The sequence below is a fragment of the Tuber melanosporum genome, assembly GCF_000151645.1.
Source record: "Tuber melanosporum whole genome shotgun sequence assembly, scaffold_27, strain Mel28".
NCBI lineage: Eukaryota > Fungi > Ascomycota > Pezizomycetes > Pezizales > Tuberaceae > Tuber > Tuber melanosporum.
Window position 1 is genome coordinate 612,991 of NW_003298941.1, and position 16,246 is coordinate 629,236.

General features: G+C 48.2%; 4 protein-coding genes; 2 read left to right on the forward strand and 2 right to left on the reverse strand.

The window, feature by feature from the left end:
• GSTUM_00006518001 (uncharacterized protein) overlaps window positions 1–1,267 on the reverse strand; it is a 1,860-nt gene extending 593 nt beyond the window's left edge. Inside the window, exon 1 of the mRNA XM_052355769.1 lies at window positions 1–1,267. This exon is cut by the window's left edge and continues 593 nt beyond it. Within this exon, the coding sequence (XP_052211736.1) occupies window positions 77–412 (336 nt within the window). The 5' untranslated portion in view covers window positions 413–1,267 and the 3' untranslated portion in view covers window positions 1–76.
• Window positions 1,268–3,725: 2,458 nt separating this feature from the next.
• On the reverse strand, window positions 3,726–3,998 carry GSTUM_00006519001 (uncharacterized protein). XM_002838700.2 has 1 exon: window positions 3,726–3,998. The coding sequence occupies exon 1, from the start codon at window positions 3,866–3,868 to the stop codon at window positions 3,740–3,742; it is 129 nt and encodes a 42-aa protein (XP_002838746.1). The 5' UTR covers window positions 3,869–3,998; the 3' UTR covers window positions 3,726–3,739.
• Window positions 3,999–4,033: 35 nt separating this feature from the next.
• On the forward strand, window positions 4,034–6,797 carry GSTUM_00006520001 (uncharacterized protein). XM_002838701.2 has 3 exons: window positions 4,034–4,268; window positions 4,464–5,042; window positions 5,108–6,797. The coding sequence occupies exons 2-3, from the start codon at window positions 4,996–4,998 to the stop codon at window positions 6,513–6,515; spliced, it is 1,455 nt and encodes a 484-aa protein (XP_002838747.1). The 5' UTR covers window positions 4,034–4,268; window positions 4,464–4,995; the 3' UTR covers window positions 6,516–6,797.
• A 7,150-nt stretch (window positions 6,798–13,947) lies between these two features.
• The window catches only part of GSTUM_00006522001 (uncharacterized protein), a 3,470-nt gene continuing 1,171 nt past the window's right edge, over window positions 13,948–16,246 (forward strand). The window contains exons 1-2 of the mRNA XM_002838702.2: window positions 13,948–14,702; window positions 14,780–16,246. The exon at window positions 14,780–16,246 is cut by the window's right edge and continues 1,171 nt beyond it. Of these exons, the coding sequence (XP_002838748.1) occupies window positions 14,328–14,702; window positions 14,780–16,246 (1,842 nt within the window). The 5' untranslated portion in view covers window positions 13,948–14,327.

Sequence of the window (16,246 nt, forward strand, 5' to 3'; positions counted from 1 at the left end):
TACTCGTACTATGATGTTAATACCCCGCATCACACCCATCGCTATCAGACAGACAAGAAAGTGCAGCAAATCCGGGCTACCGTATGGAACCGTACCGGTACCTTCCCCTAGGCTCTCTAGCTTCGGAAACTATTGCCAGCAATGGAAACCCGTTGAGATCCCTTCTCGAAATGCCCGCTTCCGAGCTTGTTCTGGAACATTCAAGTTCGCAACCTGTCTGGGTAAGGATACGGTTATGGCAAGTCTCACAAGAGAGGCCACCAGCTGCCAGTCCCACTTTCATTCCCCCTCGCACCCACCCACACCCATCCAATCCTTTTGATCCATTCCTAGTTTTTTCATCACAACAAGTTGCCGGTTCTTGGAGCAATAGGGTATTTTGTCTTCTTCTTTCGACAGAGTACCGTATCATATTGCCCGTCCCGGTTCGAACATGTCCTTTTGTGTACTCGAGTACTACCGTAGCGTGCTACCGGTATGGTATGGTGGTATCGCGCGCGTAGCAGCACAAGTACCGGTAGCAGAGTTGGCTATCGTAGAGGGAGAAAGCATGCACCACTTTCCCTTGCCTCCCTACCGGTATTCCCTTCCCCTCCTTTCCCAAGCACGCGATATGTGGGCCAGGGCCCGTCAGCGGTTAGCGAAATCTTTCCCATCTTTTGCGTGCTGGAAAGGGAAAGGGCGGAAGAGAAAGAAAAGCCCCCTAGTGAAACTGTGGGGAAAGAGGGTGGGAGGGCAGCACGATGGGTGGATGAGTGGTGGGTGGAGGGAATGGCTCTCGAACTCGATGAGCGCCGTGAAGGAGCTCTAGCCAATCAATTGACCTTATGACCAATTGACGGGATTCCTTGTCAAAAAGGGCGGCATTGGGATGACCTTAGAATGGGAATTGTACTAGTACGAGTACTGTACTCGAGTACTCGTACGGTACCCTATTCTGCCATTGGCGATCCAACTTTTCCTATCATAAAGTTGAGAGGCGGCAAATTGGCTTTTTTTTTGTTTTTCCACACTTGTACTAGTACTCGTAGAGCACGAGCACTTGTATATTGTGGTAAAATACACTCAGGACCGTTTTGTTCTTTCCCCCCTTTCCTCGGATACCGTACAATGCTCGAGCATGCTGTAATCAAAGTTTCCTCACTGCAGACACTTTCCGCGTCCCTCAGTGGTTTGATTATTTTTGATCGCTTGGTGGGCATCCCTTGGTGGGCACTGTTTTTGAACGCAGGGTGAACGTGTTAAGAAGATCACCTTGCCTAATTAAGTCCCAGTGTTATTATTTCTATTTTTTTATTGCTTTTCCCATTCTTCTTTTTCTAAAATGGTTGCCCTTTGTTTCGAAGCTTGTAGTGCCCTCCCATTTGCAGGGGAATGGTTGGTGTTTGGGACCCTTTTGTGACTGATCATACTGTACGCGGAACTGGGATCGCCCCTCCTGGCGATGCCCGTTCTGCAGAGAATGGGCAATTGGAGGGAGGAGAGGTTTCTCCCAAGGAGGGTAACTACGGTAATTTGTTGTTGGGGTTTGGAATGGTACTGTAGTCGAGCAGATCGCGATTGGCAGCACCATGATGCCACCATCACGCAAATTGGACTCGATACAGTATGAACCATCATCCATGCTCTCCATTTTTCCAAGGAGGTGCGAGCTCATGCCGGAGGGGCATGGTTTCAGATATTAATTTTGCTTCCAAACCCTCAACAAAAAATAAACACCACCACCACAACCAACACCTTCTACCGCACTATGAGTTTTTTTGGGGTTCGTCGACGGATGGAAAAAAAATAGTTGACCAATATTTTCCGGATGATGGGAGAGGATCTTATTCATCCGACAACCACACACACTCCTAGGGCGAAACTGCGATGCTAAGTAGCAGATTGTATCATAGGCCCTAATGGGGGTACGTGTAGGATTCTACCGGATCGGCAAGGCAGGTGAGGAAAAATATCTCAAGATTTCTACCTATCCATTTCCGGATTGGTGAACAGCATGCAACATTTCATGCCACAGGAGAGATCCATCCATGGTTTTGGTATCTACGACGAATACCAGTAGTCGTAATGCTATGGCAAGAGGTTCGGGGTTACCGGTGTATCATAGCAAGCCTTTCCGGTTTGTGTCCGAGATGGGAATATCATGTCAAACTCCAGAATGTTTTTGAGAACTTGTATCAATTTGTATGTATGATACCAGATAGTTCTATGTGCTCGTACGAATGCAAGTACTTCTCTTTGTTTCCCGTCTGGCCCGTGCCAGGTGTTACGGTTAGGCTTCCGTGCCGTGACGACACACCACATAGCATTTTTCTGTCAAAGAGAGAGAGAGGTCCAAACTCTTGAAACGTTAATGTAGTTCCACGAGTCTTTGAAATCTGTGGGCACGCCCACCACGCTTTCGCCGTGGTTCGGAAGGGAATCACCCATACGGTACTTGTACTGTAACTTTGTCTCTGTTCCGCCCGAGAATGGATAGGAACCTCGGGAGGGTGGGGAGCGAAGTTCGGGGGGGTTGGATTTATTTTCTTATTCACGGTAATTGCTGCCGCCGAAACGGTGCGAAAGGTACGATACTCGAGCACAGTACGAGCGGTACCAGTACGAGTAGGCTTTGACCTACGGTAGCTTTTCACTCGTAGTGACAGGCGCACATGACGGAAGCACCTAGAACTACTCGTAGAGCAAGGGAGAGAGATACTGTAACTCGTACTCAAGAGGAGGAGGCGGAAGGCCACTTCTTGAACCATCAGAGTCAATGGTGCTCTGAGAGCCAAAAAAGAAAGTGTCGTGTGGACACAGATACTCGTACAGACACCCTTCGGGCTCAATCATTTATATGAGGGAATCTTCGAGAGGGAAAACAATTGGTCGGCGTAGAGACTGGCGCGTCAGTGGGGCCAAAGTGATGATCATGCCCAGAAACAGCGGAGCTTTCCACCATTCTGAAATAGATAGCCTATCATAGACGAGGGGACCACACCCTGTTCTCGCCACTTCAATGTTTACTGCATTATTAACATCATGGGGGTGGTAACATTGCGGGACGCTAGGCGATAAACGGGATAGTGCATCACCACGTAACCTCCGCTCATGGTCTCTCCTACTCGTACATGCCATCACACACACCCACACGCACCTGCCATGTCCGTACTCATTCTGCCTGAAATGTGGTGTAGCTGACGGTAAAGTCGAAATGGGTCCACCATGCCCGGCCATAACATATCATACAGATATTCTATAGTATTGTGAGTACCAAGTGGCGGGCAGAATAATGATAATATTCTATTCGTGAAGGAAACGTCCTAGTATTTTGGAGCACGAACTGGATGGAGGACAGGGGAAGAAAGAAATGGAAAGGGGCAGCCTTCTGTAGGTCGCTGTGGAGGGCCCGGTTTGTGGTGGTGGGAGAGTTTTCTTTCTTAGGCTGGGCTGTGTGTTACGCCGCTGGCTCGCTCGCTCGCTCCTTCAGGTTTTCCGCTCCTATCATACATAGCCCAGCAGAGCTGCTCAAGGTGGAAGGAAAGTGAGTGGACGAATGCTTGGGAAATTCGAGCAACCAGACAGCCACCCCATCCCATCCACACAACCTTCCACACCACCACCCCCCCCGGTCAACCCATCCAGCTTGGCCTTGCCCAGTGGCCGGTTGCCAGCTCCATATATCAGCATTTTTGCCCCTTCTTCTCATCTCTTCCACCTTCTTCCGCTTTATCGTCGTTTCCTCTACCCTGCGTTGTCACCATACCGCGATCTGTTCAAGCTGTCGAGTCTTTTCCCCTGGGGGCTTCTCCTCTTCTCTCTCCCCTCTCCCTATCCTCTCTCGTCCGCCGCACTCACTCCTTCGCTCGATCAAACTGCAATCCATAAGCTAGAGACGTTCTTCTACGTGTCCCACGGGGAAAAGCTTCGCTAAGCCTGATAATTCGACCTCACATTGCAGCCCCGGATCCTTCCAGCCCCCTTCATCCAAAATCACCACAACCACCACTTATCACTCACTCTTCGTCTCCGACTCTTGTTACGAACTAGCCCGCAACCTGGACACGCAAACCTCTAGAACAAACAACGACGACGGTGCTACGGAGGATCGATAACTAGGGTTAAACCCACTCGTTTTTTCTTTCCAGCAGGGCATCAACTTCCAACACCTGGTAATCCGTTCTCTGTAAACACTTCTTGAACTACAGTTTCAGAGAGTTACTGCTCGCTACCGCCCTCGAGCTCGGCCGAGCTCATCACTGAACGAGTTTCCTTATCGTCGATCCGTAAGTCTAACCATAGCTTGATATCTCCGAACCTTCCCCCCCCCCGAGTGTTAAGACGTATATGTGTGTATATATATATATATGTATATACACATATGTTGTCTCAGGGGCAGCAAGAAAATACTTCAATATAAAGTGAAGGGAGGAAGGGAGGTATATTAGAACAATACTAACCGGGGCATGGATTCAATATAGTTCACAGCAACATTTCTCATGCGTTCATAAGTTTTCACTCTTTTTTTCTTTCTCCAACCCACACGGCCACCGCCCGCGACATCTTTTTTTTTTTTCGATCTTTTTTTTTTTCTTTTTTCCCCTCCAAGCCCAGGAACGTACCGCCTATATGCGTCTGGAGTTACCGATCCAAACATTGTGATTTTCTTTCGTTCTTGATCCTGCAAGCCAACACAAACTCCTCACCATCCCACTACTCAATCAGATCAGAGTATCTGTCTCAAAATTAGAGAATTTTGTTCTCTAAATCCCTAGGTTTGGTACCTCAGCGAGGGACATTCCACCCGTGTGTATGACCAAAAAAGCGATCTCCTCAATCCGCCAATAGACTGTTCTGGATTTCTGCGCGGACTCGGTCGACTTCCGAGTCTTAAAAACCTGTTACTACTGCTACTATACTACATTCATCTATACTTTAATCCTTAAAGCAACAGACCAATCGCCAATCACCACCACTCACCCCTCAAATCCAATCGACCTACTTGAATTACCAATGGAGTGCATGAGAAATTCGTTCCAGGAGGGTGTCCTTCTTGATGGGTATGTATTTGTTTGTTTGGGTCACTGCTGAGGAGTCGTGCTGATGATGGCTTGCGTAACCATAGGCGTTTCAAGTCGGTTAGGCTCCTCAACCATGGCTCATTCGGAATGGTCTCCTTGGCCAAGGACATCCACTCTGGGGAGATGGTTGCCATCAAGTGCCTTACTAAGGCCAACTCGGCAGCGGCAGCAACCACCGAGTTTGCTATTGATGAGCTTTCCCAGGAGTACGAGTTCCATTCCCGAGTCGGCAACCACCCAAGCATCGTCAACCTAATTCATTCCTTTGAGACCGAAAGCCATATTTTTCTCGTGCTTGAATATTGCCCTAATGGTGATCTCTACGAGGCCATCCGTCTTGGACGTGGCCCCTTGGAGACCGAACATGTCAGAGACTTCATGTTGCAGCTGGTGGCTGCTGTGGAGCACATGCATTCCAAGGGTGTCTACCATCGCGACATTAAGCCTGAGAATATCTTCTTGAGCCAATTTGGACTGATGAAACTGGGTGATTTCGGCTTGGCAACCATGGATGAGTGGACTGATGAGTCAGCTGTTGGAAGCGACCGTTACATGGCACCGGAACAGTATGACTCAGTTGGCGGATATTCGCCTGAGAAGGCGGATATCTGGGCTGTAGGAATCTGTCTTTTGAATGTTCTCTTTGCCCGCAACCCGTTCGTTGTGCCCGCCGGAAGTGACCCCTTATTTGCCGATTACGTTTTGGATCGGGAGTCCCTTTTCGATATTTTCCCGACCTTGTCATATGATACCTATGACGTCCTTTCTTATTGTTTGGCCCTGGACCCTAAAAAACGTTCGCTTGCTGGTGTTCGTGATGCCATTGAGCGAGTTGTGTATTGGACTACAGATGAAGAGGGTTTGGATGATGACTTCTGCACTGAAGATAGAGAAGTCGTTCCCGCCCCCGCCAACCGCGAACCGCTTCGCACTCCATCTATTCAGAGTCCTCAAATTGCCCAGGGCGGTTCTTTCCCGTGGGCCCAAGCCCTTCACATGACACCTCAGCCCCGTCAACTTTCCATCGTTCATGATCAGGAGGAGCCGGTCATCTACAGCGAGGGTATGTTTGCCAATGATCCTGATCGTTATGCAAAGGATATGGGCTACTACGTTCATGTTACTCCATCGCTCGATTCCGGTCTTGGTGCTTCTTTCACGGCCATGGAAAACCACTTCAAGCTTCGAACCGAAAAGATTCCAATCAAGCCACCTGCTGTGACCAAAGAAGCGGATGCTTTTGGTATGCACTTCCAGCAGAGCGAGTGCGTCTCTAAGTCTTGGAGTGATTGGGTTATCGAAGACGAGGAGGAGGAAGAACGTGAGCGTGCTGAACGGGAGAAGGAACTCAAGCGTAGAAGCTGGAGTTACGAATCCGATCACGGGTATGCTGATGACGATGGGTACGATGTTGAGTGGGTCGGAGGGGGGTGGGAAGATCTGGCGGTCTAATTTCTTCCTTTCACCTTGGTATTGAGTTCCCGAGTCCGCCGCTGGGCTGGATCAATTTTTGCTACGTTTATTATTATTTTTTGATTCCAGGCATTATGGTGGGACATGGTGACCGTGAGCGAAGGTGTTAGAGCATTCCTGCTTGAGAAGAGTTTTTTTTTTTTTTTGTTTGCCTAACCTGTGGTTGTGGGGTTTATGTCGGGTTGACAAACATTTTGTAACTATTGGGATTTGTTCCCGGCATATTCGAAATACCCTGACTTTATATACGGGTTTTCTTGCATATATTTTCACCATTCCGCTTTCTGTATACTTTTAACCTTTTCGCTGTCTATTCCTTCCCCATTTCCTTGCGTGGACCTACCTTGCCTTTACGCTACTCTGCCCTTATTAGCTCTCCTATTTTATTTCCTTTCCCTTCGACTTCATCCGGGTTTGCTGCTTTGCGGACACTTTTTTTCCTTCTCCCTTGGGCGGTGTTGACTTTCTTTTGGCTTCTTTGGGTGGCTCTTGATGACGACGGTGTTTTATTTTCATACCCTTTCCTTTTCTTTGCATTCTATGACAAAAACTAACGAAAAAAGACTGTACGGTTGGGACAGGCTTGGGGGTTTGTACGGGATGGGTGTTTTGTGGCTTTTCTATCTCCCCTTTATATTCTTCAACTGGGTTCGGTGAAGATTTGTGTTATTATTTGGGCACTTGCTTCTTCTTTCTCGTCGGCGGTTGGTTCTCAGTTTTCTAACCTTTTTACTTGGGGGTTCGGGGGTATACTTCATTCATGTAGCATCTTTTTTGCTTCTCACGATGGAGTTTTAGTTGAAGGGGGAGCGGGGATTGTTGGCTTTTTTCAGTTTGGAGAGGCAGGTTTTTTTTTTTGTCGAAGCATGGCAAAAAGTGGAGTAGCATAGATCTGGTGTGTTGTGCTGGGTTTTTTCTCTTCTCTATTCTGTCTATAGCTGCGGGTTTTTTTGATTCTCTTTTTTTGTACCTGTCTGAAGCTGGTTGTTGTGGGGAAGAGCTTCATCTCTTTCCCATTCAACCGGTCTTTGGAGAAGGAAAAAAGAGTCTGGAGAAGGAATATAAAAGTGAGAGGTTTTTGTTCTCTTCTCCATCAAACAGTATTTTTTTCCATAACTCGCGCAAAGTGCATTGATTTAACGATTCTGGAATTGGATGACAATCCTGTTTCACCTCTTCACCTCTTCACCTCTCTCACAGCAGCTTGGACTCGTATCTTATTGTTACTGTAAAATTATTCACTCGAGTTTATCCTCTGGCGCTGAATCCTCCACATGTCCCCTTCTTCTCCCATCGATCTTATCTTATGCTTCGGCCACTCACCCCTGAATTCCGAGCCGACTGACTGGCCAGCTATGATACCGTACAGTGTATCCTATTGTAAGCTATTAAAATTATCAATATTTCACAGCCAACCCGACGGTATCATATCATACCTTACCGTACCCTTCAACGGGTGGAACTCCTCACGCCAAAAAAGACGGAGGCGGAAGCGTCTCCGTCCGGAGCAAGGCGACAAAAAAACAAAACAAAACAAAACAAAAACAAGAAGTGACCACCTGTCGTTATTGAAGACTCCTGCATTCCCATTGGTTCACATGATCGGTCAAATGCACTCATAACAATAATAATAGTTGATACAGTACGGGTAACCTATTCCTCCTCCTCCGCGAAGCCAAGCGAAGTGAAGCTTGCGTTTCGTCGTTTGTCGAGCCTATGCAACAGACAACCCGAGACCCGACGAGAAGGAGGGAGGGACTTTTGACAGCTTCCTTCCCACCCCCCCCTTTAAAATTTGGCAAATAAAAAACAAAACAAAAAAAACATGTATAGTACCGGTCGGTAATACGGAGGTACAGCTCCTAAGTTTTGTATGTTACGCAGGTGGCAGACACCACAATCACTATTAGTGTAACATACAAAACTTAGGTGCGGTACCTCCGTAAACATCTCGGCTTTACCGACCTTTTGGAGGCCCCCCCCACCACCACCACCACCAGCCGTACGAGTACAAGTAGTTTTGTTGGTCATGGTACGGTACTAACTGGCTGGCTGGCTTCCCGACGGCCGGGTGGAAGTGCTCGAGCGGTAGTGCGCTGCCACGGTTCCCGGGTTTGCGGGGGAGGTTTTTTCCATTCATTTTTTTCATTTTTTTTGGGGGGGGGCGCAAGTTATCGTACGCCACACATTCCGCGGAGGGTTGTTGTAGGCGGTGGTCAGTTCATCGCGTAATTGGTTTCCGGTGCGTTGTGACGTTGGGGTTTTTGGATGGGATTGAAGTGAAGGCGGGCGGGTGCCGTAGGACTGGAAATGGTTTGTTTTCCTTTTACATGTATGATACTCATCGTAAGGGGAAGGTTTGAGGGTAGCTTTTTCTTTTTCTTTTTCCTTTTGTTTTTGTTTTCCTTTTCCTTTTCCGTGGTGATTCCCGGACTTAATAGTCTACTTGCGCACTGCAGAAGTTTCCGGAAATGTGGAAAATAACTTGGCACCTTGGCACCCAGGTTGCAACCTGTCAACACACCGTTTATGGGTTTTTTCTTGTGATCGGTGCAACCACAACAACACCGCCATGCCACGGAATCTAGTAAAAAGAGGTGAGTTTGAATAGACTCTGTATAGATGTGTTACTAATATATCTTAGGAAAGGAGATTTCACCTCGGCGGTGTGCGGTCATCATTGCCTACTGAAGTCTACCAAAGCCAATAACCTATAAGCAAATAAAAATGGAAACTGGAGTTTCAATTTCAACTGCGAATGATATCTGGCATAATGCGGTGGATAATGCACGAGTGGCCCGCCAGGAAGCCACCACCAATACCCTCGCCTCCAGCAGTACGTCTGTTGTTAGACAGGCTGAAGACAGTGTCAGATTAGCGGTTCCACCAACTTTGGAAAATCGTGTCACACAGTCCGGCCCCCCTGATTCAACCCCTCTGGACGCAATTCCTGCCCTTGCGGTTCCTGCCAATAGTGCACCGGTTACCGAGGCACCATTCACCCTATATGAGCTGATCTCAGGAGGTTGCCTGAACCCTAAGAAGCATGCTAGTAGGCCAGCTACCCTCACAGCAGAAGATAAAGATCAGCTTGTGAGGACAGTAAAAACAGGCTTTAAGATGCAACGTATGAAGCTGATTGATATACGTCGTGAAGCTGGCCTGGGGCATGTAAGTGATGCTACTGTGTTTAGAGCCTTAATTGAGCGAGGCATTCATGCATACAGGGAGGAATTTAAACCAATATTGGATGCAGAAAATAAAGCAAAACACTTGGTAAGTCAACCTAATTTATTATACTATTTTATATATATATTGGAACTTTACTAACTATCTACTGGTTGACTATATAGATATACTGCACGGGCAGGGAGAACTGGAGAGCAGAGCAGGAGTGGGCCGGCCTTATCTTCACGGATGAGATGTCAATTGAGGTTGGAGCGGCGTTCGGAGTTAGTATTGTGTGGAGAGAGAAAGGAGAAAAGTGGCACAATGACTGTGTTGGTGCCAAAAAAAAAAAAGGCTGTTCGGTGATGTGCTGGGGGGCCATTGGATGGGGCTGGAAAGGGCCTTTCTTTATTTGGTTGACTGAAACAAAGCAAGAAAAAGAAGAAGCAAAATCCAAAGTTCTTGAGTACAATCAGCAGTGCGAGCAGGAGGAACATTTAATCAATACAGCTTGGTGGAGCAGTAGTGAGTGGAGAGAGCTACGAGAGGCGGAGCTGAAGGCAGCTCAGGAAGCCCGCAAGACAGCAAAGGACACAGGGGAAAAGGTGAAAACGAAGCAGACCTGGCGGTCTAAAAAATTTAAAATTGAAAAATTAAAGATCCGGGATGGAGGGGGGATTGATTCTTGGAGGTATGTGGCTTGTGTCTGTCGGCCAATTTTGTGGCCCGCCTACTTGGAGAAATTAGCTGCCGATCCAACCTCGAGCCTATTGTTAATGGAGGATAACGCTCCATCACACAATTCAAACTTTACGAATTCCGAAAGGGAAAAGGTGGGGTTAAAAAAGATTGCTTGGCCACCAAACTCTCCGGATTTTAATTCGATTGAGCATATCTGGCAGATTATGAAGGCTAGGATCCTACGGCGGCGTGGGGAGGAGCAAGTCATGAATTCTGCAGATATGAGAACAATTCTCAAGGAGGAGTGGAACAGAATCACAGTTGAGGATATCAATCATGAGATATCTAAATTGCCCTCTATTGTTGCTAAATGTATTCTACAAGATAGAGGTAATAAGTTTCAAGCATAGTATACTTTGATTTTGTTTTCTCTTTTCTTTCTGATTTGCCCGTTTCCTACTCCCATTGTTTTTACTCTTTTTCTTTTTTTTGATCGCGCCAAGGTGCCAAGTTATTTTCCACATTTCCGGAAACTTCTGCAGTGCGCAAGTACAGTACGGGGTTCTGAACGTGGGTTTGTGTGATACTTTGGCCTTGTTTCTGGCCACTCTGTGCGCACCCTGTCTTCTATAGTCGCTAGTTTTCTAGGGGCGTAGATCTCCTGCTTCCTAAACTGCGTAGACTATCATGCTCAAGCGCAGCGAATACTGGTACAACACCATACCCACACTATCGCCACAATTTCCGACAGCTGTAGGAGTACCCGGGCACACTGCCACAAAGGGGGTTCACCAAATCTGACTTATTGGGCTTCACGTGACCGATATATCTATCGGCCGCACTCGTACGAGTACTGCTTCATGACCAACAGCCCACCACCCCTTGCATAGAATGTGCAAGAGTACGAGTACGAACACTCGAGCACTCTTGAGCCTTTTGCGCACCGAGTTCAAAGGGTGTACGAGTACTGCAAAGGGCGCCAGCACCAAAACGGGCCTTTGGAGGCAAATACTCGTAAACGATTAGAAAGGCTAGACGCCACCCGACCCCGCTCAATTGCGCAAAGGCCTTAGTTCAGTGTCGGCATCGTTCATACAAGTGTTTCCCAAACCATTACCCGCCACACACATAAAGCGTCTCCACACATACTCGAGCATAGTACTCGTATGGTAGCCTCTTCACTCACCCAGCCTGCCCAACTTGTCCACCAAAGGCGCCATACAGTACCCAAGGTCCCACAATCTCCTGGAGCCGCATTAGGACTGCATTTCTAGCTTCTCGCCTTTGAATTTCACTCAGCCACGATACCACAAGGGTTCTTGGGGGGGGGAATAAATTCGAACCAAAAGCTTACGGGAAAGCCACGGCACGAGAAGTCTCGGAGAAGAGGTAGCCCAGACTAAGGGGGGTAGAAGGAAGGAGTGTGCATTCCGGTTTATGCGTGGGCTAGCGGTGGTTTTTGAGAATGTGGTTTTTCCGGTGGGGGGAGTCGATCTGGTTCGGGACCCTTACTTATGATACGACTAATTTACCATGCGATTGCTTCCCCGCGCTGGCACAGCGGGCTGCCCAGAAGTACCGTACTCGTGTGTTATGTTATTTCCTGCACTAGAGTTTAGCACGCCGCCTCCCCAAAAACCACGAACCAAGGAATGGCGGCCGCCGCATGCAGTGCCATCCCATCCCATTCCCTCCCTTCCCTCATGTGCCGAATTCCACAGGATTTTAGCTCAAAAGGTGGTGACATGACTTCGCTTGAAGGGGTATGGCTAAATGTCTCTGACCCCGAGGATCTGCGGGGTATTCGCTCGAGTGGGGGGCGTTATCATTCTTTCCGGTGGAAGGCGGTCTCGACCTTGATTCCGTCTTCAGTCAATTTATTATCCTGGTGCCGTCAACCCGCCATACGACCGTCGATACAAACAAAGGGGTATGCTGGGAAGCGTTAGACTAACTCCAAGCACCAATCCCCCTCACACATCATCTCTTACTGTAATCCGTGTGCTGATATCGCAGCTTTTTAGCACGATTAATGACCTTGAGCCATCCCAGGATTTTACGGGAGGTAGTATGGTCAGGCACATTGATTTCTGTGACCTGACCAGTAGAAAAAAAAAACATCCACACAATGTCACACTTGAACTGTTTTCCTATTCTCGAAATATTATAGGGAACTGGGGGTAATAAATACAGATGCAGGTACTTATTGTGAGTCCCTGCAGAAGGTGCCAAGGCTCAGTTCGGTTCAGCTAGGTTTGCCCACCTCGGACTACCGTACTGTACTCGAGTAAGCAGAAGAGATCTGTGGATGGATCTTGGCGTGTCATCCGCAACAGCGGGAACAGGTACTTCCAGGGCCCTACACTCAAGATTGATAGGGGAATAGTATGGTCGCTTGGGAAAAAGCTTGATAGTCTACGAGTATATTCCTCAGGGCCATAAACCCCATCGGCTGGGTCGCAGTTGGGTGACCGAAACCACACCCCTACGGTCCTACAAGTAGTTTTTGAGGATCGGGAGACAAGGTACATACTTGAGTACTAACGGGCCGTGAGGCTCGGGAGCGAACGAAGGGACGGTAGGGTGGTGAAGGGCATCTCTGAGTGGTTTTCGGTGCTTATACCCATTTAGGCTGGGACGGGACGGGACGGGGTGGGATGGGATGGGTTGGCAGGGTCGGCCAGGTAAGGTGAGTGAGGGGTTTATTTTAAACTTTTCTTCTATCATAATATCATAGAACTCACGGTCTGTGTGCCGGCGTTCTTGGTCCGGGGGGGCCGGGGGTGATAAGATTTCTTGCCCTCCCCGCAATGTTTTGAGAGATAAGCTGTAGTCTCGGTTTAGGTACGGGCAGTGAGTACCGGTGTCGGTATGATACTACTGTATCTTAAGTTGCTAGATTGGACCTGCATTCCTTTTCTTTCTTTATTTCTTTTTTCCGTCTTTTCCTTTAGTGGGCGTGGCAGGTTAATAGCTCACGAAGAGAAACGCAAATCCAACCCGGCGACTTGAGCGTAGTAGGTGGACTCTGGATACCTGCTGCTTTACAGAGGTCGAATGGCGATGCTTTGCCCATATTATGTAGTCGTCTTGTGCAGCGCTGGGCAATTGAAGGGCCAGTCTTTGATAGCTGGCGGATGCTATTCACGAATAAACCTTGGGCGCAAAGATAAGCACAATATCTTCCCTCTTTTTCTCTCATTAAACCTCTCAAGGTTCTCCCTCTCTTCCCTTTCCATCACTGGGGATCCGTTTCACGCCCAGACCTTTTCTTTTTTTTCTGTTTACAATGCTTGCAGTTCTCCGGATGTCCGAGTGACTGAGTATGAATGACGGTTCCAAGACAATATCGATGGGAGCTTTTGGTCACCTGTGTGGAAATGGTTGTGTAACACATACAACATACCCCCATGTTGCTCCTTGGCCTCAAAAAACCCTATCCAACTCATTAGGGCCTAACAATCGGGGCATGGGACGAGCGTACCCGAGTACAACTCCATCGAGCTCTTTTCGAAAATTTCTACTTTGACACCTGCCTGACCACCTGTCAACCAGGGCAAACGGCCACCGGGACGGCCGAAAAGTGCAAAAGCTCGGTGATCGGAAAATCGTCTATTCGCTCTTCTTTTAATAGTTATTTCCCGGAACCCGTCAACTGTTGTGCGGTCGGTCGTTCGGGGGAAAAAAAATTATACGAGGAAAAGAACGGAAAAGAGTGCGAAAAGAAAAACAAGTCTGTGGTGTTGATCATCACCCTTTTTTTCCTCCTTCCTTTTTTCAGCTAAGCGAATCACAGAAACCGGGGAATAATACGGTAATGGTAAATCGCCCACAGAAGTTTACTTCGACGACCAAAGACAACACAGGCGGGGCTTTGGGTCATCTAGTGAAGCGAAAACATCCGTTAATCCTACAAATCTCGGGGTAAAGAAGGGGGAGAAGATGTCGGTTATTATCGTGCCATCAGGTACTGCTGGTTTCAATCTACCAAGTCCAGCTGCGTATCTCCATCAGCAGGACATTCACACCTACCTTAGCGCTCAGGTTCTTTCCCGACGTAACGAATACCTTCAACAGAAGAAGATACGGGTAAAGGTAGCAAGTTGGAACGTTGCCGCATGTGATGGTACCGAAAGGGATCTGGAAGAGTGGTTGCTTGATCATCAGAATGATTTCAAATCTGAAGGGGATGAGGGTGCTAGTGAGGTCGGAATCTATGTCTTGGCGTTGCAGGAGGTTGTCGACGTCACAACCACGGAGAGTTTTATAAAATATATGGATCCCAAGATTTCTCTGAAATGGGAAGCTCATGCTCAGGTGTGCCTTTCTGACTGTGTGTTTTGGGAGTTTGTCTCGCGATTGATGGGAAAGTAACGATGCTTTTTTCCCTTTAGGCGGCGGTGCCGGCTGGCTACATCTGTAGGGCTTCGAAACAGCTCATTGGCTTGTTGCTTATGGTTTTCGTATCGCCAGACCTATCGCCTCTTGTTACTTCGGTCTCGACAGCGGTAGTAGGGACGGGAATGGGCGTTCGAGCTACAGGCTTCATGGGCAACAAGGGAGGTGTGGGGATTAGGCTAGTTATCGGTGAAACATTGAGATTAGTGCTTGTGGACTGTCACCTCGCAGCCTTTACAAACAATACGGAACGGAGAAACTGGGACGCAGGAGAGATCTCGGAACGAATGAGCTTCGATCCTGTTGAGAAGAACTTTGTTGGCTTTGATAAAGGGGAGAAGGGGGATCCAAGCGATGACAGTGGGAGTGCCCTTGAAGGCATTGAAGATGCTGATATTCTGTTATGGTGTGGGGATCTCAACTATCGTGTTGAACTCCCGAACGAGGATATAAGGAGGTTACTGTCCTCTTATATGCCCAAGGACCTCCCACCTACACACGCGGATGGCCCATCTACATCAGCGTCCCCTGTAGACCAAGTCCAGGGAGAATTTGAGGAGCCACCGCTACCACCCCTACCGAGCGAAATCCATCCAGAAGCGGTACCGACCCTGCAAGGGACAATCGATAGCTTGCTAAATCATGATCAGCTCTACAAACAACAAAAGGATGCTAAAGCCTTTGTAGGCTTCCGCGAGGGGAAGATCAGGTTTCTCCCCAGCTACAAGTATGACATTGGTACGGTAGGGAGATGGGATTCTAGTGTGAAAGCCCGAGCTCCGAGCTGGTGTGATAGGATACTCTGGAAAGTTAAAGGTGCAGAACCTCAGGAGGCCAAGAGAGGGCGAGCTAGATCGAGGGGAATGAGCATATTAAAAGACGAGGTTCTCTTCCAAACAGAAGATTCGGACGAAGAGGATATTGTGGTCTCGAGGGCTGATAGTGCGATACCGCACGTCTCCTCGGTTTCGCAGGCCAAAACACCAACTTCTGTTTTCAGACTCCCTTCCGGAGAAATCGGCCTGCGACAGTTATATTATACTTCATGCCAAAATGTTACGTCATCGGATCATAAGCCCGTTGTTTCAATGTTCGAAATGTGGTTTCCATCAGTAGTGCCGGAAATGAAAGCTAAAGTCCACGCGGAGGTTGCAAGAGAAGTTGATAAGATGGAAAACGAAAGGAAGCCTGCTGTAACTGTCGTGGTTGACCAATTTGATGGGGGGGAATGCGAAGAGGGGGTTGTCGACTTTGGAGAGGTCCGATACAATCAGGCCAAGAGACGGAGCGTGACAGTAGCAAACACTGGAACTGCAGGGGCGAATGTCAGGTTCGTAGGAAGACCGTCCCCCGATGAGGGAGAGGGTAGAGGGGTGGTTGCGAAAGAGTGGTTGAAAGTCCAGTTTTCTGGAGGTGGGGCTAGTAACAATACATTACACGGGATGTTGAGGTTCGTACTGTCC

Coding starts and splice junctions, on each gene's coding strand:
- GSTUM_00006519001 (XM_002838700.2), bottom strand. CDS start 3,868: ATGGATTGCAGTTTGATCGAGCGAAGGAGTGAGTGCGGCGGACGAGAG.
- GSTUM_00006520001 (XM_002838701.2), top strand. CDS start 4,996: ATGGAGTGCATGAGAAATTCGTTCCAGGAGGGTGTCCTTCTTGATGG. Junction 5,043..5,107: donor GAGGGTGTCCTTCTTGATGG/GTATGTATTTGT, acceptor GCGTAACCATAG/GCGTTTCAAGTCGGTTAGGC.